A 21,471-nucleotide genomic window follows, 5' to 3' on the forward strand; every position below is an offset into this window, starting at 1 on the left:
TCACACTTTATCATACAGATGTAGTAGTATGGTTTTCATACCCATGTAAATAAATTTAGAAATGGTTTTGGTTATTCCTGAGTTTTATATATAAACCAAAGAAACAAACTTAGCTGTATGAAATAATAAACACGTTTTTGCACTGCCTTCCAGATGAAACTGGCATCTTCAATAATGATACATTTAGCCTTGTAAGAGAAAAAGAGAAATAAAATTTGTTCCTATTTTGAAGCTCTATGAGGGGTATGTGATAAATGAGTTGAGAATCTCCATCAAAGGACAGCATGAAGTATTATATTATTACTAATATCTCACATTTGGAGTGAATAATACTAAAATAATACACATGCCCTGATTTCAAAGGTGCTACGATTCATTATCTACTTGTGTAGATGCTTAAAGGCATCTTCCTGGCCCAAATTTCCTAGGCAGACTTCACTAGGAATGTTTAAAAAAAGTAAAGTCAATACTTAACTATTAGAAAAACTGGAATAGTCTTTCTACTCTACTGCTTAACATTCAAGAAAATTATCTTTAGAACTAATTTTGAATCAAGCAAGTTTTCCAAATAAAAGTGGAGGAAAACTCCTTCAGAAGGCTCCACCCATAAGGAATTACAGATTCATAATACAGTAAAACATGAAATGCACCCTCAGAAAGAAGGCAGAAGAATCTGGGCATATTTGTTTTACTCTCAACTTACCTTAACAGGTAACATTTACTTAAGGTACAGGGAACTAGAGAAAGGGAGGTAGAAAAACCAATTTTTCTTTACTCTTTGAATATTAAAAACGTTAAGGGCTCCAAGAATTCTCAGTCAGTCTCTAGCTGTGAAAATAAGATGGGCTATGCCACAAATAAACACATAGTGAGAGCCCATAAGTGAACATATTCTGACTCAGGAACAAACTCACCCAGTGAATCAAAATCTTAATTCCAATCAACAGAGACATAGCGGTAATGATGAATAATGAAAATCATTTTCCCATCTAAACTTTGCAGAAATGGTGCTCTCATATCTGAGTATCGTAATGTATATGAAATCAAAATAATAGAGAATAAAAGGTGGGTTTCCCAAAACATCATCCAACTCTCTTCATTGACAAGTGAGAATATACCCCATTCCCAAACTATGTGGGCACACTATTATATTCAACAGAAGAAAAGCAAAGCACTGACTCCTCTCTTGTTAAATTATGTCTTTATTGTCATCTCAATATTTCTAACAGATAAAATCTGAACTATGTGTTCAGGAAATAAAAACAAGGTTGTAACTATCACTGTCTAATATTTGTTGAGCTCTTTGCTCTACCCTTGAAATGACAAAATGTGAGAAATGCATAGCACACATTACAGAAGAGGTCACAGAAAGGCTGGGAAACAGACCAGGGAATGGAGGCAATTTGACAAAGCCTTAAAGCTAGATATACCTCACTTATGAGTTTATAAATTCTTGCTTTTAATTTCTTGTTTTTAGGTTAATATTATAATTAACTGCTAATTTCATGTATCTGAATCAAAAAGGAAGACTGCAAGGCCTATAAAGGATAGATATTAACCAGATATTTAAGTTTCTACAGGGTCTTTGAAGTACCATACGTCTCTCCTTCCTCTTTCTTGACATTAGATAATGAGTTGATGGTCTCCAAACTTTTCAATGTAAGAAGGAAAGGAAATATATCAAGAGGAGAGGTAAGAAAAAATAATAAATTGAAGTGATAAATGATGGTACTATTCATATAATTTCCCAAATAAACTTTCAATTTTCTTTTGCCCAGAGTCACAGTTAATTCTTGGAGAAATGAGAATGAATACAGTATTGAGATAAATAAAAACAATCAAATAATATTTTGTAAAATAGGCCATTCTGGATTTTATTTAGATACATTTCAAAAGAAGGATAATGTTATCATCCTAATCAACACCTACTGCAACCTTTGTAGTGTGAGCTATGGAAGATGCTATGCTAAGGACATGACAAATTGCAGTGACCAAGATCACCCCACAGGTACTAAAAGGCTGCCTTTCTCTATGAGGGACAGCATGGGTGGCAAATTCCAGAAGTGGTTTTTGGTCCTGTTTTTCTGCTATGCTATCACGTATATTGAGATTTAAAAATCATCTATATGGCTTTCATTATTTTTTAAAGCAATATCTTTACAGTTTCTGCAGTGCTTCATCATACATGTAAATATAAGAAAACAATCAAGCGGTTAATCCTAAAGCAATTTCCATTAAATTTGGAGCTCCTTGGTAGACTGGCATTTTCTGGAACTCACACAGGTGAAGTCGTTGTAGGAAAACTCAAGAAGAACTACAAAATTGCACAATTTTGTCCTCTGTGTAACAACAAACTATAGAAAAGAAGTTTTGAGTACCTGAGTTATGAATTCTGATGTAGGAGTACTATTTAGAGATGAGGGGGAAAACACTGCACTTTAGAGTCTTGTCACAAAAAGACAGACCCCAAATAAGCCACAAAGTTTCAAGAAGGAAATGGATTGCTGAGAAAAATCAAATATGCCATAAATATGTTGTCAAGATAACACCTATGTGCCTACCACTCGCAGATAACTAAGTGTTAACATGCTGTCATATTTGCTTCGAAATGTTTTCTAAAGAAATGAAATGTTGCAAATAAAGTTGAGGTCCTCAGGGTCCCTTATGTGATCCTATCATCCCCTTCTCAGACAGAATCCTAGAATATTCAGCAATTCCTATGCCCACCAGCAGGCTCTAAAAATGCTCGTTTCCACAATGGTGTCAACTGTTGTAAAATGTTTTAATTCTTTGAGTCCAATGGGCAAAAAAATAGTGTCTCACTTAATTTGCATTATCTTGACTAACCAGAAGTTAATTATCTCTTCATACAAATTTTTTATTCTTCTTTTTATTTTTATTTTATTTTATTTATTTACTTATTTTGAGATGGAGTTTTGCTCTTGTTGCCCAGGCTGGACTGCAATGGCATGGTATCGGCTCACCGCAACCTCTGCCTCCCAGGTTCAAGCGATTCTCCTGCCTCAGCCTCCCAAGTACCTGGGATTACAGGTATGCGTCACCACGCCTGGCTAATTTTGTATTTTTAGTAGAGGCAGGGTTTCTCCATGTTGGTCAGGCTAGTCTCAAACTCCCAACCTCAGGTGATCTGCCCACCTCGGTCTCCCAAAGCGCTGGGATTACAGGCTTAAGTCACCACGCCTGGCCTCTTCTTATTTTATTTTGCTTATCACTTTATAGGATTTTTTTTCATATTTGGCAAATTGACCATTTTGCAGTTTTATAAAACATTTTCTCCCTGCCTAGCAGTTCCTATTTGGCATGTTCATGGTGTTTTTTTTTAATCAAACAAAAATATCCATTTTTCAGTGAAATCAAATTGGTGAATATTTTCCTTTAGAACTTATAAGTCCCTTTCTTGCTTAAGGATGCCTCTCTCAACTGGTGTTTATACCTATATTCTCCTAACTTCTCACTTAATATTTTCTGGTTTATTTTTTTATATTCACTTATTTATATTTATATTATGACAGACAAATTCTGTCAGACAAATATTTTTTATATTCACTTATATTTATATTATGACAGACAAATTCATATGATACTAATCTAAATGGGCTCAAAGCGACTAATTTGAATGGTTTCCTTTCATAGCCAGTTTTCTAGTCGATCAAGTCAACAGTCAATTAAATACCTGAATTCTATGTTCTCTTCTTTCACTATATTTACTGCTATTGAGAGGCAGCTACAGGCAAGCTGCCAGCTCATTCTAAGGTAAGCATTTTCCTAGGCTACACATTATCTAGGCTAGAAAATAAAGTGAAGTGTTTCAGTTAGAAAGGCTTTCGCTTAAGGACCCTGCTGAGCTCAAGGCTTCATCTGGAAGCAAGAGTAAAGCATGCTCATGTCAGCAATGGATTTAATTAAGTGAAGTAGATGATCCTATCAACAAGAACTAGAAAACAAGATTTCACAAAAAGAATTGAGAATTGTCACCACCTCTGAGTATGGAAGATAGAGATTAGAGAGCTCAGAGAGATTTATGGCATCACTTTGATGTGGAAAGAAATTTGTACATACAGGGAGTTGCCAGTAATTCTTGAATTGGATGCTGGACGATATTAAGAACTATCAGAAGGGGCATAGCACCATCTGAGAAGAGCAATAGATTTTTTTAAAGTGTGTGTGTGTGTGTGTCTGTGTGTGTTATACATTTAAATCTGTATATCTGAAGTCCACTAGAGACCAGCCAAAATGAACTGCAGACCAGAAACTGCAAGTCATTATTTCCCACGGTCTAAAACGTTGTAAATAGTCACTGGGGATATTACATCTAACTCTGACCCACCTGGGTAATGGGTGGTGGGGATGGAATAACAATGCAGGTAAGCCTGATACTTTTCACAATTACGGGAGATAATACTGAAGACCATGTCAACACAATTGCAGTATTAAGGAAAAGCATACATTGGGCTGGCCTGAAGCTAAGCCAACAGACAATCTTTGCATTGCTTAGGAAGTACACTTCACCACTTATCAAAAGGAACCACCCAAATTCCATGGCAAAAACATAAAAATAGATCTCATTTCTCTGATTTTGAGAAGTTATTTTTAAAAGTAAGCTAAAGCAAACCAATGTGCAGGAAATAAAGATATTAACCAGATGACTGCAGTTTTAGGGCACAAAAATCAGCCCCCAAGCACTGATACAATGACAGTACAAGATGTTCTTTAAATAAAGAAATGTACTTAGATTTAAAGGAAGAGTACTCACTGGAAACCTAACCACAGTAACATCTGTCTTTGTGGCCTCGACCAGGAAATCCATCCAAAAGTCCACAAGTTCTTGCTTGGCCACAGGCTGTTCTGTGGTCAGTTTCACAAAATGTTTATATATCAAAATTGTCTCTACAATAGACTTGAGGTACCTGAGAAGGAAAAGATATAAAACATGTAACAGACAAATTTAGAACCACCTGTTCCCATGTATCCCAGTCTAATTCTGTAAATGTAATTTATATATGACATTAATAGTTATGCATTTAGATTCACCAAACGTTATTCGTTATTTGTTACATATCATGTGCTTTCACACTTTTTTTTTTTTTTTTTTTTAATGTTGAGATGGAGTCTCGCTCTGTCGCCCAGGCTGGAGTGCAGTGGCACAATCTCGGCTCACTGAAAGCTCTGCCTCCTGGGTTCACGCCATTCTCCTGCCTCAGCCTCCTGAGTAGCTGGGATCACAGGCATGCGCCACCACGCCTGGCTACATTTTGCATTTTTAGTAGAGATGGAGTTTCACCATGTTGGCCAGGCTGGTCTCGAACTCCTGACCTCAAGTGATCCACCTGCCTCGGCCTCCCAACGTGCTGGGATTGCAGGTGTGAGCCACCACGCCCAGCCGTGTTTTCTCACATTATCTCATTTCTATCTCACAAAAACTCAGTAACGTTGGTTATTTTATCCCTATTTTAGAGATGAGGAAACAGGCTTAGAGGGCTTGGTAATTTGGACTAGGGCCATACATCTAGTTAAAACATGAACTTTAAAATGCCTATATTCTATTCAAGGAAGCAGTTAATGCATTTGTCTTTAACTATGTTTCTTTGAGGAAGCTTTCCTAAATAGACACTTCATAAGAGATCATTATTTAGCTCTGAAGCAACACAGCTTATATATTATACAAATACCCTCAAACCTAATAAGACAGATGGTGCCTCAAAAGAAAAAGTTAGGAAAAATGAGGAGTGGGATAATTATAGGTGATAATGGCTATGCAGGCGCTTTATGGACTATAAACATGGAAGTTAACATTCCATAAAAATTAAGTTAGTGGAACCTTAAGGCACTGTTTTGTGTCTGCGAGTACCATTGCATAGAATAGTGCCTGTTTTCTTGTTAACAGAACCAGGATGCCTAAAATACTGCCATCAGAATGGTCACTGTAAAGAAACAGCAAATGTGACTCAATATCATGCGTGCAACTATTGGTTCCTTTATTTCATATCATTTGCTGAATGCCTACTGCTGCACACAGTGCTGTGGGGATAAATATCAAAAGGTGTTATAACACCAAGAATAAATATCCATGGAGATATGATGAAACAGAGAGACAACTTAAAAAGCTATACACTCAGTATCAAGAGAGGCATAACTAAAGAATGACAGAAACACTAAAGAAGGGACTTGGGTGTGAGGAAGGGCTCTAAGTCAAGGTCGGCTTTATGAGCAGGTGTGATGGATGAGTGTTCCCTGGAGAATGTGTGCATTCTGAGAGGCATGCTCAGCACGTGCTCAGACACTCATGCATGAAACCGGCAGTGTGGTATGAAGAGACAGCAGTGTAAACCCAGGGGTGTGACATGAGCCGAGGCTGGAATGGCTAAAGGCAAATCTTGTTTGCTAAGACAAAATGATGGACTTTATTCCTTAGGCTGTGAGGAACAATTAAACTATATTGATTTAAGGATTTCAGTGCAGGGAAAGTGTTAGGTGTGCATTTTTGAAAGATCACTGTGAGCTTTAGAAAGATCCCTGGGGAGGATTGGCTAAAGGAGACCTGAACATGAGGAAAATTCTTTAAAAAGCCATGAGGGCCTAACATGGTGGTCTCTTCCTCACACGGTTTCTGTGATGAAAACAGCCGAGTCGGTGGCCTGGGCTCTGAGTGGCTCTGGAAAGAGGCTTTCACTATATCATGGTTAGCCTTTTAAAGTCTGTATAGCTAATGGTTAATCGCTACATGTGATGCTAATAAAAATTCTTTTTCTTTTTTCTTTTCTTTCTTTTTTTTTTTTTTTGAGACAGAGTCTTGCCCTGTCACCCAGGTTGAAATGCAGTGGCGCGATCTTGGCTCACTGCAACCTCCGCCTCCTGGGTTCAAGTGATTCTCCTGCCTCAACCTCCCAAGTAGCTGGGATTACAGGCACCCACGATCATGCCCAGCTAATTTTTGTATTTTTAGTAGAGATGGGGTTTCACCCGGTTGTCCAGGCTGGTCTCAAACTCCTAACCTCAAGTGATCTGTCCACCTCAGCCTCCCAAGTGCTGGGTTTACAGGTGTGAGCCACCGCGCGCCCGGCCAACATTGTTTTTCAATATGGTCCTGAATGCAGATGGAATTTTGTTTCCACCTCTCCAATTACCACATAGATAATGATGAGATTTGGGTGCACTCTAAGAACAATTTGAAATTAGAAAAACACACATATATAGGAAACACTCAAATGTGTCAGTCAAATCCTAAGTAAGAAGAAAAGAAAATCAAGAATGAGAATTCCAAAACTGAGATTAGATCACAGAGGAAACAAAGGGCATATGTTTGGAGTAAAGGTCTAACAGCTGCAATAGAAATGTGGTCTCAGGCCCCAAACATAAGTTATATTTGCAGGTGCAAAATGCGTGGCCTCTGCATGATTCACATGGGTGACACTGGCCAACCTGCGCCAGTGGGTTGGTCAATGTGCAGGAGAGGCTGTCAGGAACCTGCTGACATCAGCTATGTCGAAAGTCATCAGAATTTATGTGTAACACATTTTATGAATATCACAATTTTCCTCTATATTCTGCATTTTATTTTATAAGCAAATAAAATCATCTAATTGTCAGTTCAATAAATATAATATGGGAACAATATGAAGCTGTTTATTAAAAATGATTGTATCAACCCATAATAGCTAATTATTACCATGCTGGTGTCTTCAGTTTAAAAAGCTTTTCAGATGCTTGAATGACTCTCATGTGGTCATTGGCTAGGACGCTGGCCCCCAGAAAAAATCCAACTTCCCAGTAGCTCTGGAGTTTTTCCAAGTTTCCCTTTTTACCAAGAAGACTACTTAGCTTCACCCCTAGAATACAAACAGGAAGTAGAATGTTACAAATGCACCCCAGACAGGTAGAACCAGGTTTTCACTAAAAAGTAAAATTAAGCTTTCATTCCTGTTTTCAGATTAAAACAGCTTTGTTAAGTTTCTGATTATTAAGGTGGTTTCAGTTCACTGTAAAAATAAGTCATAAAAAGGAATGGAACACTGATACATACCATAGATCCTCTTGGAAAACATGCTAAATTAAATAAGCCAGACCCAAAAAGACAAAGGTTGAGTGATTCCACTTACAAGAGGTACCTATAACAGTTAAATTCCTAAACGTGGAAAGCAGAATAGACGTTACTAGGGACTGGGGGAAGAAGGGAATGAGGAGTGATAGTTTAATGCGTACAGAGTTTTAATTTGAAAAGATAAAAAAGTTCAGGAGGTGAATAGTGGTGCTGGCTGCGTAACAGTGTGAATGTTCTTAATGCCACTGAAGCGTGCACTTCAAATGGAAATTTTTGTTATGTACATTTTATCACAATAAAACCTTTGGTAAAAAAATAATAGTAAGTCAGACTAACCAGAAAGGTACACAGAAGAAAGTGAAAATTAACCTTTAATTTGAAAACCCAAGGATAACTGCTATGGTCGCTTTAATGTACATTAATCTAGAATTTTTATATATGTCAGTATATGCATAAATTAAAAGGTCATAATACAAACATTGTTATGTAACCTTCTTTGTCTTTTTATAACATGGATTCTTAAATAACTTAAAAGGAAAATCTCACCTTTTTTATGCTGAAATTCTATCAGTTGAAGTATAAATGTATACAGTATATATATTTTGCAAGAGTAAAATGCTATAATAATAATTTTAGACACAAAAAGTTATACACTTAGAACATTAAAGAAATAAGGAAATATGCCTGACGCGGTGGCTCACACCTGTAACCCCAGCACTTTGGAGGGCCAAGGTGGGAGGACTGCTTGAGCTCAGAAGTACTAGACTGGCCTGGGCAACATAGCGAGATTCTGTCTCATGAAAAAAAATTTAAAAATCTAAAAAAAAAAGAAAAAACAGAAAAAAAAGGAACTAGACTGACAGATAATACTGTCTTGTTATGTCACTGTCTTAAAAGTCCTGAAATCCGGTAATGTAGATACTCACCAACTTTGTTCTTTTTCAACACTGTTTTGGCACTTCTATGTTCTTAATGTTTCATTATATATTTTCAATTCTACTGTGTCTTGTATTATTTTTGCATTTTATAAGTATTTGTTTGCTTAAAAAAATATATCCTTGTAGCATTGTTTGGTGCCACTAACGTCCATCACATTAAATTGTTGGGAAAATTATCTGAGATTTAGGAATAAGGCAAAAAGGTAGGACATATCATTTCAATATCATATGGGAGGATAAGGCCACTGAAGGACTGTCTCAGGAAAGTGACGCTAATTCATCTCATTATGTACTGCTTATTAAAGGTCCCAGACTTACAGAAGTTTACTTGTTAACTTGCAGATTTTTGTCCAGTAGAGATGCAAATTTCTGTAGAGTGGAATGGATAAATCCCTAAGATTTATGGCCTGTGGACATAAAACAGCTTTTTTCCCCCCCTAATCAAACTCAGATATCTTAACATTTCTTTGTTGTCTATGAATAGAAATGTTTTTTGAACTGAACATTCCATCTTACTAGTTTCCATATAAGTTGAGTTAAATAAAATATTTTATATATGTCTATTTTATATTTGCTGAGGGTCATGATTTTATATGTGTCCATTTTATATTTGATGAGAGTCATGATTTTACCTTTTTGAAAATTATCTGTGAATGAAACAAAATAACCTTTAAAATTTTTCATGTTACTTTTTATCATATAATTCCACTCAAACCACAAGTATTTCAGGAAAATGTCCATTTGGGAATTCTTCACATTTTTTGAGGGTAAAGAGAGAACAGCTTTGCCACTGCTGTTTCACGAGATGAAAAAAAAATTACACACGCATAGGACAACATCCACGGTCTTCTATCTGGACATAATTTTTTTGTTGTTGTTTTTGAGACAAGGTTTCACTCTGTTGCCCAGGCTGGAGTGCAGTGACACAATCAACTGCTCACTGCAGCCTTGAATTTCTGGGCTCAAGTGATCCTTCCACCTCAGCCTCCCAGGTAGCTGGGAGTACAGGCATGAGCCACCATGCCTAGCTAATTTTTGGGTTTTTTTTCTGGAAAAACAAGGTTTCGCCATGTTGCCCAGCTGAACTCCTGGGCTCAAGTGATCCTCCTGCTTAGACCTGCTAGCTGAGATAACAGATGCTACCACAACTGGCTAATTACATTTCTTTGTAGTTTTTACTTTTTATTTTTTTGTAGAGACAGGGTCTCACTCTGTGGGCCAGGCTCATCTCGAACTCCTGGGCTCAAGCAATCCTCTCGCTTTGGCCTCCCAAAGTTCTGGGATTACAGGCATGAACCACCATACCTGACCCAATAATAGTTTTAAAATAAAATTTCAGATGCACTCTTGAACCTCAGAAGTTCATTTTGTGGTGGTGATATTTGGTTTTGGCCTTGCCATACATTTATCACACGATCGTGACACCCAGCCAGCATTTGGATAAAATGTATATTTTTGATGTCAATTAGTATTTTAGCATATGGATGTATCATAATTTATTTACCCAAATGCAGATGGGTGGCCATTTTTGCTACTCTAAACATTCTTGTACACACAGCTTTGTGTATTTGCTCAATTATTTCTGTATAATAAAGTTCTAAACGTGGATTTGTTAGGGACAGAAGACACACCCATTTTTAGTGCTGATGCATTTTTGCCAAATTGCCCTTAGAAAATGCTGTACCAATTTATACTTTCACTGGAAGCATCTGACAATAAGCTCTTACCCACACCCTTCCCAGTGAGGGGGACTATCATGTGCATTCATCTTTACCAATATGACAGAGGAAAAAAAAGGAACATTGTCTTTTTTAACCACTGAGATTGGCTCTCTTTTCATGTTTGTATTTCTTTTGTGAATGAGCATTTATGCTGTTTGCATAAACTTGTTTCTACATGAAGACATTAATCTTTTAAGTATGGAGTTAAGAACATGGCTCTAATTTTTTATATTTAGAAATCCGTTCTCTCTCTCTGTCTCTTCCTCTCTCTTTCTCTCTCACACCCACATCGAATATAGAAATAAACATCTTAGTGCATAAAATTCATTTTGTATTTAGGATTTTTTCTATAGGATAGAATTTCAGGAGTACTGTTATACTTGGTTCCAGACTACAATATTTTTAGGCTCATCATCCATTGGGAAAAATAAAGCACAATTCATGATGTTCAATTGTACCTTTTTAACCAAGTCCTTCCAGATCAATATTTTTCTCTATTTAAAAACATTTTGGTTGAATTTGTAAGCAATGAGCAGTATGTCATTGCTGTGTTAACAACCAGTTCACCATTTATTTGATTCAGTTGCATATTTATGCAATTTAAATGCTGACAATGCTGTCATTGAAATTGGTTGATTTACACTGAGGATTTTTTAATAGCTTAGTTTTTAACATAGTCTTATCACCTTGCAGCTGTTATTATGTTCAAGGCTGTTTTAGTGGAAAATGGCAGACTTTACTGAATACTCAGATGCCTAGCACTGTGTGTACTGAAAATGTTAACTCTCTCAATCCATACACCACCGCAATGAGTTAGAGATTATCTCCCTTTTGTAGTAAGGAAAAATAAAACCCAGAGAGGTTTAGCAACATGTCTAAAGCCATATACCTCATAAGTGGTGGAGATTAGACCCTTTTTAATTTTCCATCATGAAGAATCTCAAACATACATCAAAATAAAACAAAGAATGACCATATTTTCAACAATCGTTAACATTTTGCTATTGCTTCATCTCCCTGAATATTTTTGCTGAACCATTTCAAATTAAATTGCAGACATCATGACATTCCACTCTGAAGTATTACAGCATATACCTAAAAAATCTTCCTACATATTCTATTCCATTATTGCACCTAACAAAAACAATTCACTGATATTATCTATCATCTAGTCCTGATTCAGATTCTTGGATTGACTCCCAAATGTCTCTTTTTTTCCAAACCAGAATCCAATCAAGGAACATTAATTGCATTTAGTTTTTATGTCTCTAAATTTCTCATTTTTTTTTTTTTGAGAAAGAATCTCACTCTATTGCCCAGACTGGAGTGCAGTGGCATGATCTCTGCTCACTGCAGCCTCCACCTCCCAGGTTCAAGCGATTCTCCTGTCTCAGTCTCCCAGGTAGCTGGAATTACAGGTGTTGAACCACCACGCCCGGCTAATTTTTGTATTTTTTTAGTAGAGATGGGGTTTCATCACGTTGGGCAGGCTGATCTCTAACTCCTGATCTCAAGTGAGGCCCACCTTGGCCTCCCAAAGTGCTGGGATTACAGTCATGAGCCACCGCGTCCGGCCTCTAAATCTCTTTTAATCTAATCAATCCCTCTACACATTTTTTTTTATGACCCTGACTTTTCGAAAAGACAAGGAGTGCTATAGTGTAGGGTCCTTAATCCCAGGGCCATGGACAGTTACTGGTCTGTGGCCTGTTAGGAACGGGGCCACACACAGGAGGTGAGTAGCAGGCAAGTGAGCAAAAAGCTTCTTCATCTGTATTTACAGCCATTCCCCATTGCTCTTATTAATGCCTGAGCTCCGCCTCCTGTCAGATCAGCGACAGCATTAGATTCTCATAGGAGCATGAACACTATTGTGAACTGTGCGTGCAAGGGATGTAGGTTGTGCGCTCCTTATGAGAACCTAATGCCTGATGATCTGTCACTGTCTCCCATCGCCCCCAGATGGGACCATCTAGTTGCAGGGAAACAAGCTCAGGGCTCCCAGTGATTATACATTATGGAGAGTTGTATAATTATTTCATTATATATTACAATGCAATAGAAATAAAGTGCACAATAAATGTAATGTGCCTGAATCATCCCTGAACCATCCCCTGCCCCTGGTCCATGGAAAAATTGTCTTCCACAAAACCAGTCCCTATTGCTAAAAAGGTTGGGGACTGCTGCTCTAGTGTTCTCACCTTCTGATCTGTCTGATGTAACTTCTTGGGATTATTTGACTTATTTCTCTAGAGCTTGTGATTCCTATTAAGCGAACTTTAGATCTTAAGATTCAAGTTAAACATTTTTGGTGAGAATATTTCACAAGAGTTGCTGTACACTCGGCCGGATGTGGTGGCTCACGCCAGGTGGGCAGATCACTTGAGGCCAGGAGTTCAAGACCAGCTTGGCCAACATGGCAAAATCTTGTCTCTACTAAAAATACAAAAATTAGTTGGGCATGGTGGCGCACACCGGTAATCCCAGCTACTTAGGAGGCTGCAGCATGAGAATCGCTTGAACCTGGGAGGTGGAGGTTGCAGTGAGCCAAGATCACACCACTGCACTCCAGCCTGGGTGACAGAGTGAGACTATCTCAAAAAATGAAAGTTAAAAAATCAAAAAGAAGAGCTGCTGTACACTTCACAGTTATCATAATAAAGTCCTAAGGGCACATGTCTGGCCACCCTATTATTAGTGATACAAGGATGGATCACTGACAGCTGGGTCCCCCCATTCTACAGGTACATTTGTTCTTTTGTGACTAACAAGTTATCTATGAGTTAGCTTTGGTATCATGTAAAAGGGGTAAAATGTAATTTTTTTTAAATAAGCGTTTCAATTTAATACTTTTAGTTCTAATTGATGATCCTTGCCAGAATCAATTATTTCAACATCACTCTCATTATCAGCTTTATCATTACTTTATTAACTATAATAGTGTACTTTTGAAGAATACATTCTCTGGAAGAATAATACATTTACTATGTAGCATACCTCAAGAAGAGCTGTACTTTTTTTTTTTTTTTTTTGAGATGGAGTTTCGCTCTTGTCGCCCAGGCTGGAGTGCAGTGGCGCAATCTTGGCTCACTGCAACTTCCTTCTCCCGGGTCCAAGCGATCTTTTGCCTCAGTCTCCCAAGTACCTGGAATTACAGAAGCATGCCACCACACCCGGCTAATTTTGTAATTTTAGTAGAGACAGGGATTCACCATGTTGATCAAGCTGGTCTTGAACTCCTGACCTCAAGTAATCCACCCACCTCGGCCTCCCAAAGTGCTGGAATTACAGGCGTAAGCCACCACGCCAGCCTAAGAAGTGCTATATTTCATCAACGGGATGAACTACAGTATCTCTGAAAAAGGAAGGAAAAGTACTTACTTCTCTCCTTATAACTTCTAATTTTCTGAATACTTGGTCACTTCCATAGGTGACAAAGGGGTTTTTCAGTGGTTGGTGATAGATTTTGTTCTGATTACTTTTCCTTGATTATCTCTATTGACTCATGGATTTTTGTGTACAGTAATATATATTTTATATTCAATATTTTTTAATGCTCACTGAAAATGATATTTAAATAGTGGTTGTCTGAATTCCAAACATAGTGTTCTTTCACTATATCATCATTACTGTTGGAGACTCAAACCTCTAAGTCTGACTCTCACCCATAAAATGTCTCACAATTGGAAAATCCCACAGAAGATGGAAGCATCATCTCGTATTTAGCTAAAGTTTGAATATTATTTTTAAGGCTTGCAAAGGTGAAAATAGGAAGAAGATGTAGGACATGGCTCTGTGTTTTTAAATCCTAGCTCTAAATAGCTTAAGCATCAATGATTCTTCAAAAACTGGAAAAGTAAAACTCAGATCCATGAAGCAATTAGTCATAACCACAAACAAACACACAACTAGAATTAAGAGTCTTTGGGCAACACAGTATGACAGTTAAGAATCATTTCTTACATTTGAGATCTTAAGATAATATATTTAGGGAGCTTCAGATTGAGTGCTCATCTTAATTTTTAATTGTTTACCCTTTATAAATAAATCAAAATTTCAAAAAGCATCTAAAGAAGGGATTTCATAAGTAAAAGTCCGATGATTATAAGAACTCGATAATTCGGAATAATTTCTATGTTTGCAGAGGCCAACAGGAGGAATGGGAGATATAAATTACTGGAAAAGCTGATTGGAGCATTTAAAGAAAGAACGAAACTATGTGTATCTTTAAAATATGCCAAGTATGTTGTCTCAATTTCATTATATACTATCAATTAACATCATTATTATATTAAACTATTAATTTATTTAGCCAACCTGTCTTTCCTTGAAAATCCATTTAATCCTCTTACCATATAAAAATTAACTTTATATCAATCTATGTTGATTAGCATAATTTACAATTGAATAGAATCTAAGTTAGTGAGTTTTAACTATGTTTTCATTATTGAAGGACAATACAATTTAGAATGCATATCACAGTATTTTAGAAGCCTAAAACAGTTCTCATGATAGCTAAAAATTCACTGATAAGCCATATTTTAAGTCTGTATATGTTATGCAATTTCTAAAATTTTAAACTAACTTTGTATGTTTTCAAATGTTTGTTTAACATGTATTACAAGTGAGTTCTTCCTGAAAAAAATTAACATGTTTCTTTTACATATTAATCACATTTCCTCAAACCTCAGAGTTCTGACCATCTTAATAAGTATTTACCTTCAAAATGAAATTTAGAATAAGTACATTTTCAAACCATTGTCATTGCTTTGCCTACATATGCAAATCACTGTCAATTCCTGCAGTAATTTAGAGGCTTCAACAAAACCTCACCTTGAGTTAAGAACAGAACAATAAATACATGACTGTATCAAAATAGAACATATATACTGAAAAAATATATATCTATTGTCTATCAATAAAAACAATGAAAAAAAGCAACAAGGAGCAATAAAAATATTTTTAGAACACTGATATAGGGATTTTGGCTAGTATAGAGTTTTTAATTTAGTCTTAGACACAAAATTTTATTATAATCATAATTTCTGAACAGCACAAATTGCAATGTACCTTCTCTGATTTCATTGAACCAATCAAAAGAGTTATTCCAGGCTGGGCAAGGTGGCTCACACCTGCAATCCTAGCACCTTGGGAGGCCCAGGTGGAAGAATCTCCTGAGCTCAGGAGGTTGAGATTGCAGTGAGCCGTGATCGTGCCAGTGCACTCCAGCCTGGGTGACAGAGTGAGACCCAACCTTAAAAATAAATAAATAAATAAAATAGCAGAAGTTTTTGAAAAAAGCACTAAGAAAGCACAATCTAAACCAGCCTGGGCAACATGGCAAAACCTCATCTTTACAAAAAACACAAAAAAATTATCCGGGTGTGGTGGTATATGCCTGTAGTCTCAGCTACCTGGGAGGCTGAGGTGGGAGGATCACCTAAGTCTCGGGGGTCAAGGCTGCAGTGAGCTGTGATTGTGCCATGGTGCCCTGAGCAGCAGAGGGAGACCCTGTCTCACAAGAAAAAAAAATTATTTCAAACAGACCTTTATGCCTTTAATACCCCTGCTATCCCACAGTAATAAATACCTTATCATTCTTTTAGTCTGGGCATTTAAAAAAATAAACAAATAAATATTCTGACTTATTTAGCTTCAAAGATTCTCCAGAACATTACATAAAGACATAACCTCTTCCAAAATAATGTTTTTTGTTTAAAGTCTAGGATTTATTTCTCTTTAAGAAAAGTAAAAAGAAATTCTCCAGTTAAAGTGGGCCAGGTGTGGTGGCTCACACCTGTAATACCAGTACTTTGGGAGGCTGTGGTAGAACTACTTGAAGCCAGGAGTTCAAGACCAGCCTGGGCAACATAGTGTGGCCATGTCTCTTTAAAAAAAATTTTTTTAAATTAGTTGGGTGTGGTGGTGCACGCCTACAGTCCCAGCTTCTTAGGAGGCCAAAGTGGGAGGATCACCTGAGCTTAAGAATTCGAGGCTGCAGTGAGCTATGATCGCACCACTGCACTCTTGGCTGGGTGACAGAGTGAAACCTGGTCTCTAAAAAAATTTTTTTTTAATTTTGAAGAAAAAATTTCTTCTACAATTCATAGCTTCACTAAGATGAACGTGTTATTTTTTCCCTATGAAAAACAAGGCTGAATATTTCTATGTCTGTAGTAACTCCTAAAAGAGTTGGAAAGGTTCTCTGAAAGGAGGTCGTTAGACACCCAACAGAGCAAAATATGATTCCCATAGACAGGATTCCAGTATCTAGAATCTTTAAAAAATGTGATCAAAGCCAAAACCAAGAAAATCACTTGAAATTTGTTCACTAAGATGCCCTAAGTTCTTTAAATTCCCAGGGAAAGGCAGCAGATGAGATAATGTCTACAGATAAAAGTGACAAAAGCACATTGTGTCGATGGCTATGATTCAAAGATGGTCTGAGGAGCCTAGTTCCTACCAAGACCACCATTTGCTTAACCTGTTGCTCCTGGGGCTTTGGGAGGCTCTTCCCCCAACACCAGTGAAATCATAGGGACAGGCGTGCTTGAGAAACAGATAAAGGAAATAGCAGAGGTTTTTGAAAAAAAGCACCACAAAAGTGCAGTCTAAAATAGGAAATATTTCTGATGTCTCACAAAACAGTAACCTTATTTAGGAGTTGGGGGTTGAATGCAGAACCCATATCCTCAATATTAGTTTAAGCTGGAATATTAACCAGGGGGACTTTTAGAAACAGGTAAGATAAATTAAAAACTGAATTATGTCCTAATATCAGGATTCTGTACAACAGTATGAAACACCAAACAAGGAGATATAATAAGTTTTTTTTTTCTCTTTGGGAAGTATGAAAAGACAGAAAGCAAAAGATTTATCTATTCATGATTCTTTTTCTTTGCACCAAGTTGGGTCCAGTTTCTTGATTTCCATGTAAAATATCAAGTTGTAATTACCAACTTTCCGGAGCTCAAAGGAAGATTCAAACTGGTGCCCAGCTGCCAGGAGGAGGACTGCATAATTAATTCCTGACTGTAGTGTTGGCTCAGATTCAAATGCCTTTTTGAACCTATAAAAAACCACAAATGTACAAGTTAACTTTCTCAATCATGAAACCCTGGGTGTGTAATAGCTTCTGTTTGTATAACTCCAATGCCTGAGCAAGTAAAAATATTGCACTGGCCTTCACCCCAGAATCTGCTGTGCTATTAGGACTTAACGCTTCAGAAACTGCTTATCTTTGTCCACAGCTCTGTTGCTTTCCCCCACTTAGCTCACCCTCAACCTACCTAGTAACCCTAGTCTTTAAAAAAATCATCTCTTCAACCATCTACCAGAAATATGTGAATGTGAAAATTCAGTTACAAGGGCATTTGTTACAAGATGAAAAATTACTCTAAATATCCAATAATATTATACAGTATAATATGGAATAACACATATTCCAAATGTTAGAAAGCTATTTAGTCATTTATGTTGTAGAAGCATGTTAAAAGTCAGAAGAAAACTAGTGTTTCCAAGTAAAATGTAGTCGTCTACTTGGAAGCCATCATTCAGGGTGTGTGTGTGTGTGTCTGTGTGCAATAAACATTTAAAAATGAGAACCCCGCACATATTTTTTAAAGTAGTTTTTAAAAACTCTTAAAAATACACAGAGCACTGAGGAGGTAACATACTGAAATGATCAATTCCATAAGAATGATATAAAAATGAAATAAACTGTCAATTATAGGATGAAATTAGGAAAAGCAGAGATTGTGTCTCTACATACTAATTTTGGCTCAGAGAGTTATAAAAAGACTTTTGTGAATATGCATAAAACCGAGTATCAACCTTTGAAAATACTTCAATATTTAAAAGGACTTCAGTGTTTGAATATTTATTTTCAAGGTAATACTTCCTAGGATACATTTAAGGGTTTCCTCACATGCATCATTAAACAGGCAATGATATTCAATATAATTTCACTGAGGGATATGTAAAATGAGAAAAATGAAATAAATGCCCTAGTGACTAAGAGGAACTGCCTGAGGCCAATGCATGAAAAATGAAACTTTTATTTTTAAAAAAATCATGCTGAAGAAAATATAAGAACTAAATATCTAACAAATGACCATTTGATGATACCAAAAAAAGGTTATGTGGGAAGAAATACATTACAATTCCAAGATAAAAGCATTCTCACCTAAGTCATAACTGTGTAAATAAAAGACAAGAATAGTAAACACAGTGATAGGCACAATAGTGTATATTGTAGGCACAATACGTGTATATTCTTGGCTTTTATATATACTCAAAATTTTCCATAATTTAAAATAAATTAAACATCAAATGAAAACAAAAAATATATTTTTCTGAATATTGAGGACCTTGTCTCTTTTTTAAACGTCTTGCTCTTTAATTAGAACAAGCATCTCTGAATGGAAGCAAAAATAACTATGAATCTTAACTAGTTGGCTCTGATAGTTATGTACCTATGGAATATGAAAAAAAGGTACCACTGCATCACCATAGGTGATTAAAAAGCATTTTTTAATGTTTCCAGAAGTATACATGTTTCCATTCTAAAATGAAAAAAGTATATACACCTAGACTACAGGTATTCGAAACTATATCAAGGCAAGTCACAACTTACAGGTCTTAGACTAACATAAGTCTCAAAAGTTCTTTGTCTTTGTTCAGAGGCAAGTATAATGTCCCAACAAAAAAGGATTTAGGAGAAGAAAGAAGTAGACACTTCCCTTTCTACCAATTCATATCAAGATACATAATATTTTTCATTAAATACATTATGGCATTTTCCCTGAAACCAAAGAACATGAAATGTCTCTTAAAGATATGAAAAGGAAGATGCAAAAATGAAGACATATCGAAATGAATCAATAAATATTGGCTGAATATCTCCTATGTGCCAAAACCAACCCAAATGAATATTTGGGTTTATATCTGTTTTTCTGTTACCACAAACAATATATATTTTTGTATTTTAAATGAAAATATAAATACCAATAAAATTAATAATTCACATTTTTCTCGAGCTCCCCTCAATCCATGAGACTAAATTGAGTACTGTATTGAGGAAAAAGTCTTAATGTTTTCTGGAGATTAAAAGAGCATGTAGGTATATTACAAAAGAAATAAAATCCTGGCATATATCATTAGTATACCACTGCAGGAAGTGGTAATTCTCCCATACTGTAAAAACAAAGAAGTACAGTATTCTTGGCAGAAATTTGCCAATATCAAAACTATAGAATTTTTGTTTGTTTGTTTCTTTGAGATGGAGTTTCACTCTTGTTGCCTAGGTTGGAGCGCAGTGACATGATCTCGGCTCACTGGAACCTCTGCCTCCAGGGGTCAAGCGATTCTCCTGCCTCAGCCTCCTCAGTAGCTCGGATTACAGGCATGCACCACCATGCTCGGCTAATTTTTTTGTTTTTTTTTTTTCAGTAGAGACGGGGTTTTGCCATGTGAGTCAGGCTGGTCTCGAACTCCAGACCTCAGGTGATCCGCCCACCTTGGCCTCCCAAAGTGCTGGGATTACAGGTGTGAGCCACTGCACCCGGCCAACTATAGAAATTTTTTAAAACTATGTATACCTCTTAACAAAACAATTATACATTTACAAATTTATACCAAGAAAAAACATTAAACATGTAATCAGAAGTTTCATTACAAGGGCATTTGTTGCAAGATGAAAAATTACCCTAAATTTCCAATAATACTAAAAAGTATAACATGGAATAAAATATTATACAAATGTTGGGAACCTACATAGCCATTTATATTGTGGACAAATATTAAATGTGAGGGGGAAAACTTGTGTTTCCAAGTAAGATGTAGTTGTCTACTTGGGAGCCATTACTCCTGCTTCAGTAACTAGGGGGAAATAAGAATACATACAAAAACACATTTTTGCGGACACTGGAGATCTATGGAAGCAACAAAAAAATCACTGAAATAAACTCCAAAGAGGGAAGTGGCCTTCCAAGATGAGCTGAATTGCTGTTGTCTTTCATGGGGCATTTGCTGATTCTGACCCTGAGATTAGGCTTGGGCTTGGCATGGGCAGAGAAACTCTATTTTAAACTTTATCAAGAAAAAGAGAAACTAGTGGATTTCTTGATAATTGCGTGGTTTGGCATGACAGAATGAAACCTGAAGGAGCCCCAAATGTGTGGCTGTTTTCTTCACAGGACATTCGTTGAATTCTGAGTTGTACAGGAGGCTAGGGCGTGGAGTAGAACTGGGATGACAGAGTGAAATCTCCTGAGTGTTTAGGAGAAAAGTCCCACTAGGGAAAGAAGTCTACAACAACCATAGGAAAAAAGTCTTCCCTTTAACAAATTTACCACATTTTGGGCTGGGCGCACTGGCTCCCAGCCCTTTGGGAGGCCAAGGTAGGCGGATCACTTGAGGTCAGTAGTTCAAGACCAGCCTGGCCAACATGGTGAAATCCTATTTCTACTAAAAATATAAAAATTAGCCAGGCATGGTGGTGTGTGCCCATAGTCCCAGCTACTCGGGAGGCTGAGGCAGGAGAATCACTTGAACCCCGGAGGTGGAGGTTGCAGTGAGCGAAGATCACACCACTGCCCTCTTCCCTGGGCAACAGAGAAAGACTCTATCTCAAAAAGAAAAAAAGCAATCTACCAAATTTTGGAGAATAAAGAGCTAAACACAAAACTCACAAGGACAGATATGAAATCTCCGACAGTATTTAAGGGATAAGAAGATAGAAATCTGCCTGCCT

At 36.8% G+C, this 21,471-nt stretch overlaps 1 protein-coding gene across 1 annotated transcript in view; it reads right to left on the reverse strand.

Moving 5' to 3' along the window:
- Nucleotides 1-21,471, reverse strand: part of MAP3K5 (mitogen-activated protein kinase kinase kinase 5) — a 236,587-nt gene that overhangs the window by 94,027 nt on the left and 121,089 nt on the right. The window contains exons 9-11 of the mRNA XM_054491631.2: nucleotides 17,675-17,787; nucleotides 7,688-7,847; nucleotides 4,775-4,928 (exon numbers count right to left, since the gene is read on the reverse strand). Coding sequence (XP_054347606.1) covers nucleotides 4,775-4,928; nucleotides 7,688-7,847; nucleotides 17,675-17,787 — 427 coding nt within the window. The remainder of the gene's footprint in view (nucleotides 1-4,774; nucleotides 4,929-7,687; nucleotides 7,848-17,674; nucleotides 17,788-21,471) is intronic.

The sequence above is a fragment of the Pongo pygmaeus genome, chromosome 5 (assembly GCF_028885625.2).
Source record: "Pongo pygmaeus isolate AG05252 chromosome 5, NHGRI_mPonPyg2-v2.0_pri, whole genome shotgun sequence".
In the NCBI taxonomy this organism is placed as follows: Eukaryota; Metazoa; Chordata; class Mammalia; order Primates; family Hominidae; genus Pongo; species Pongo pygmaeus.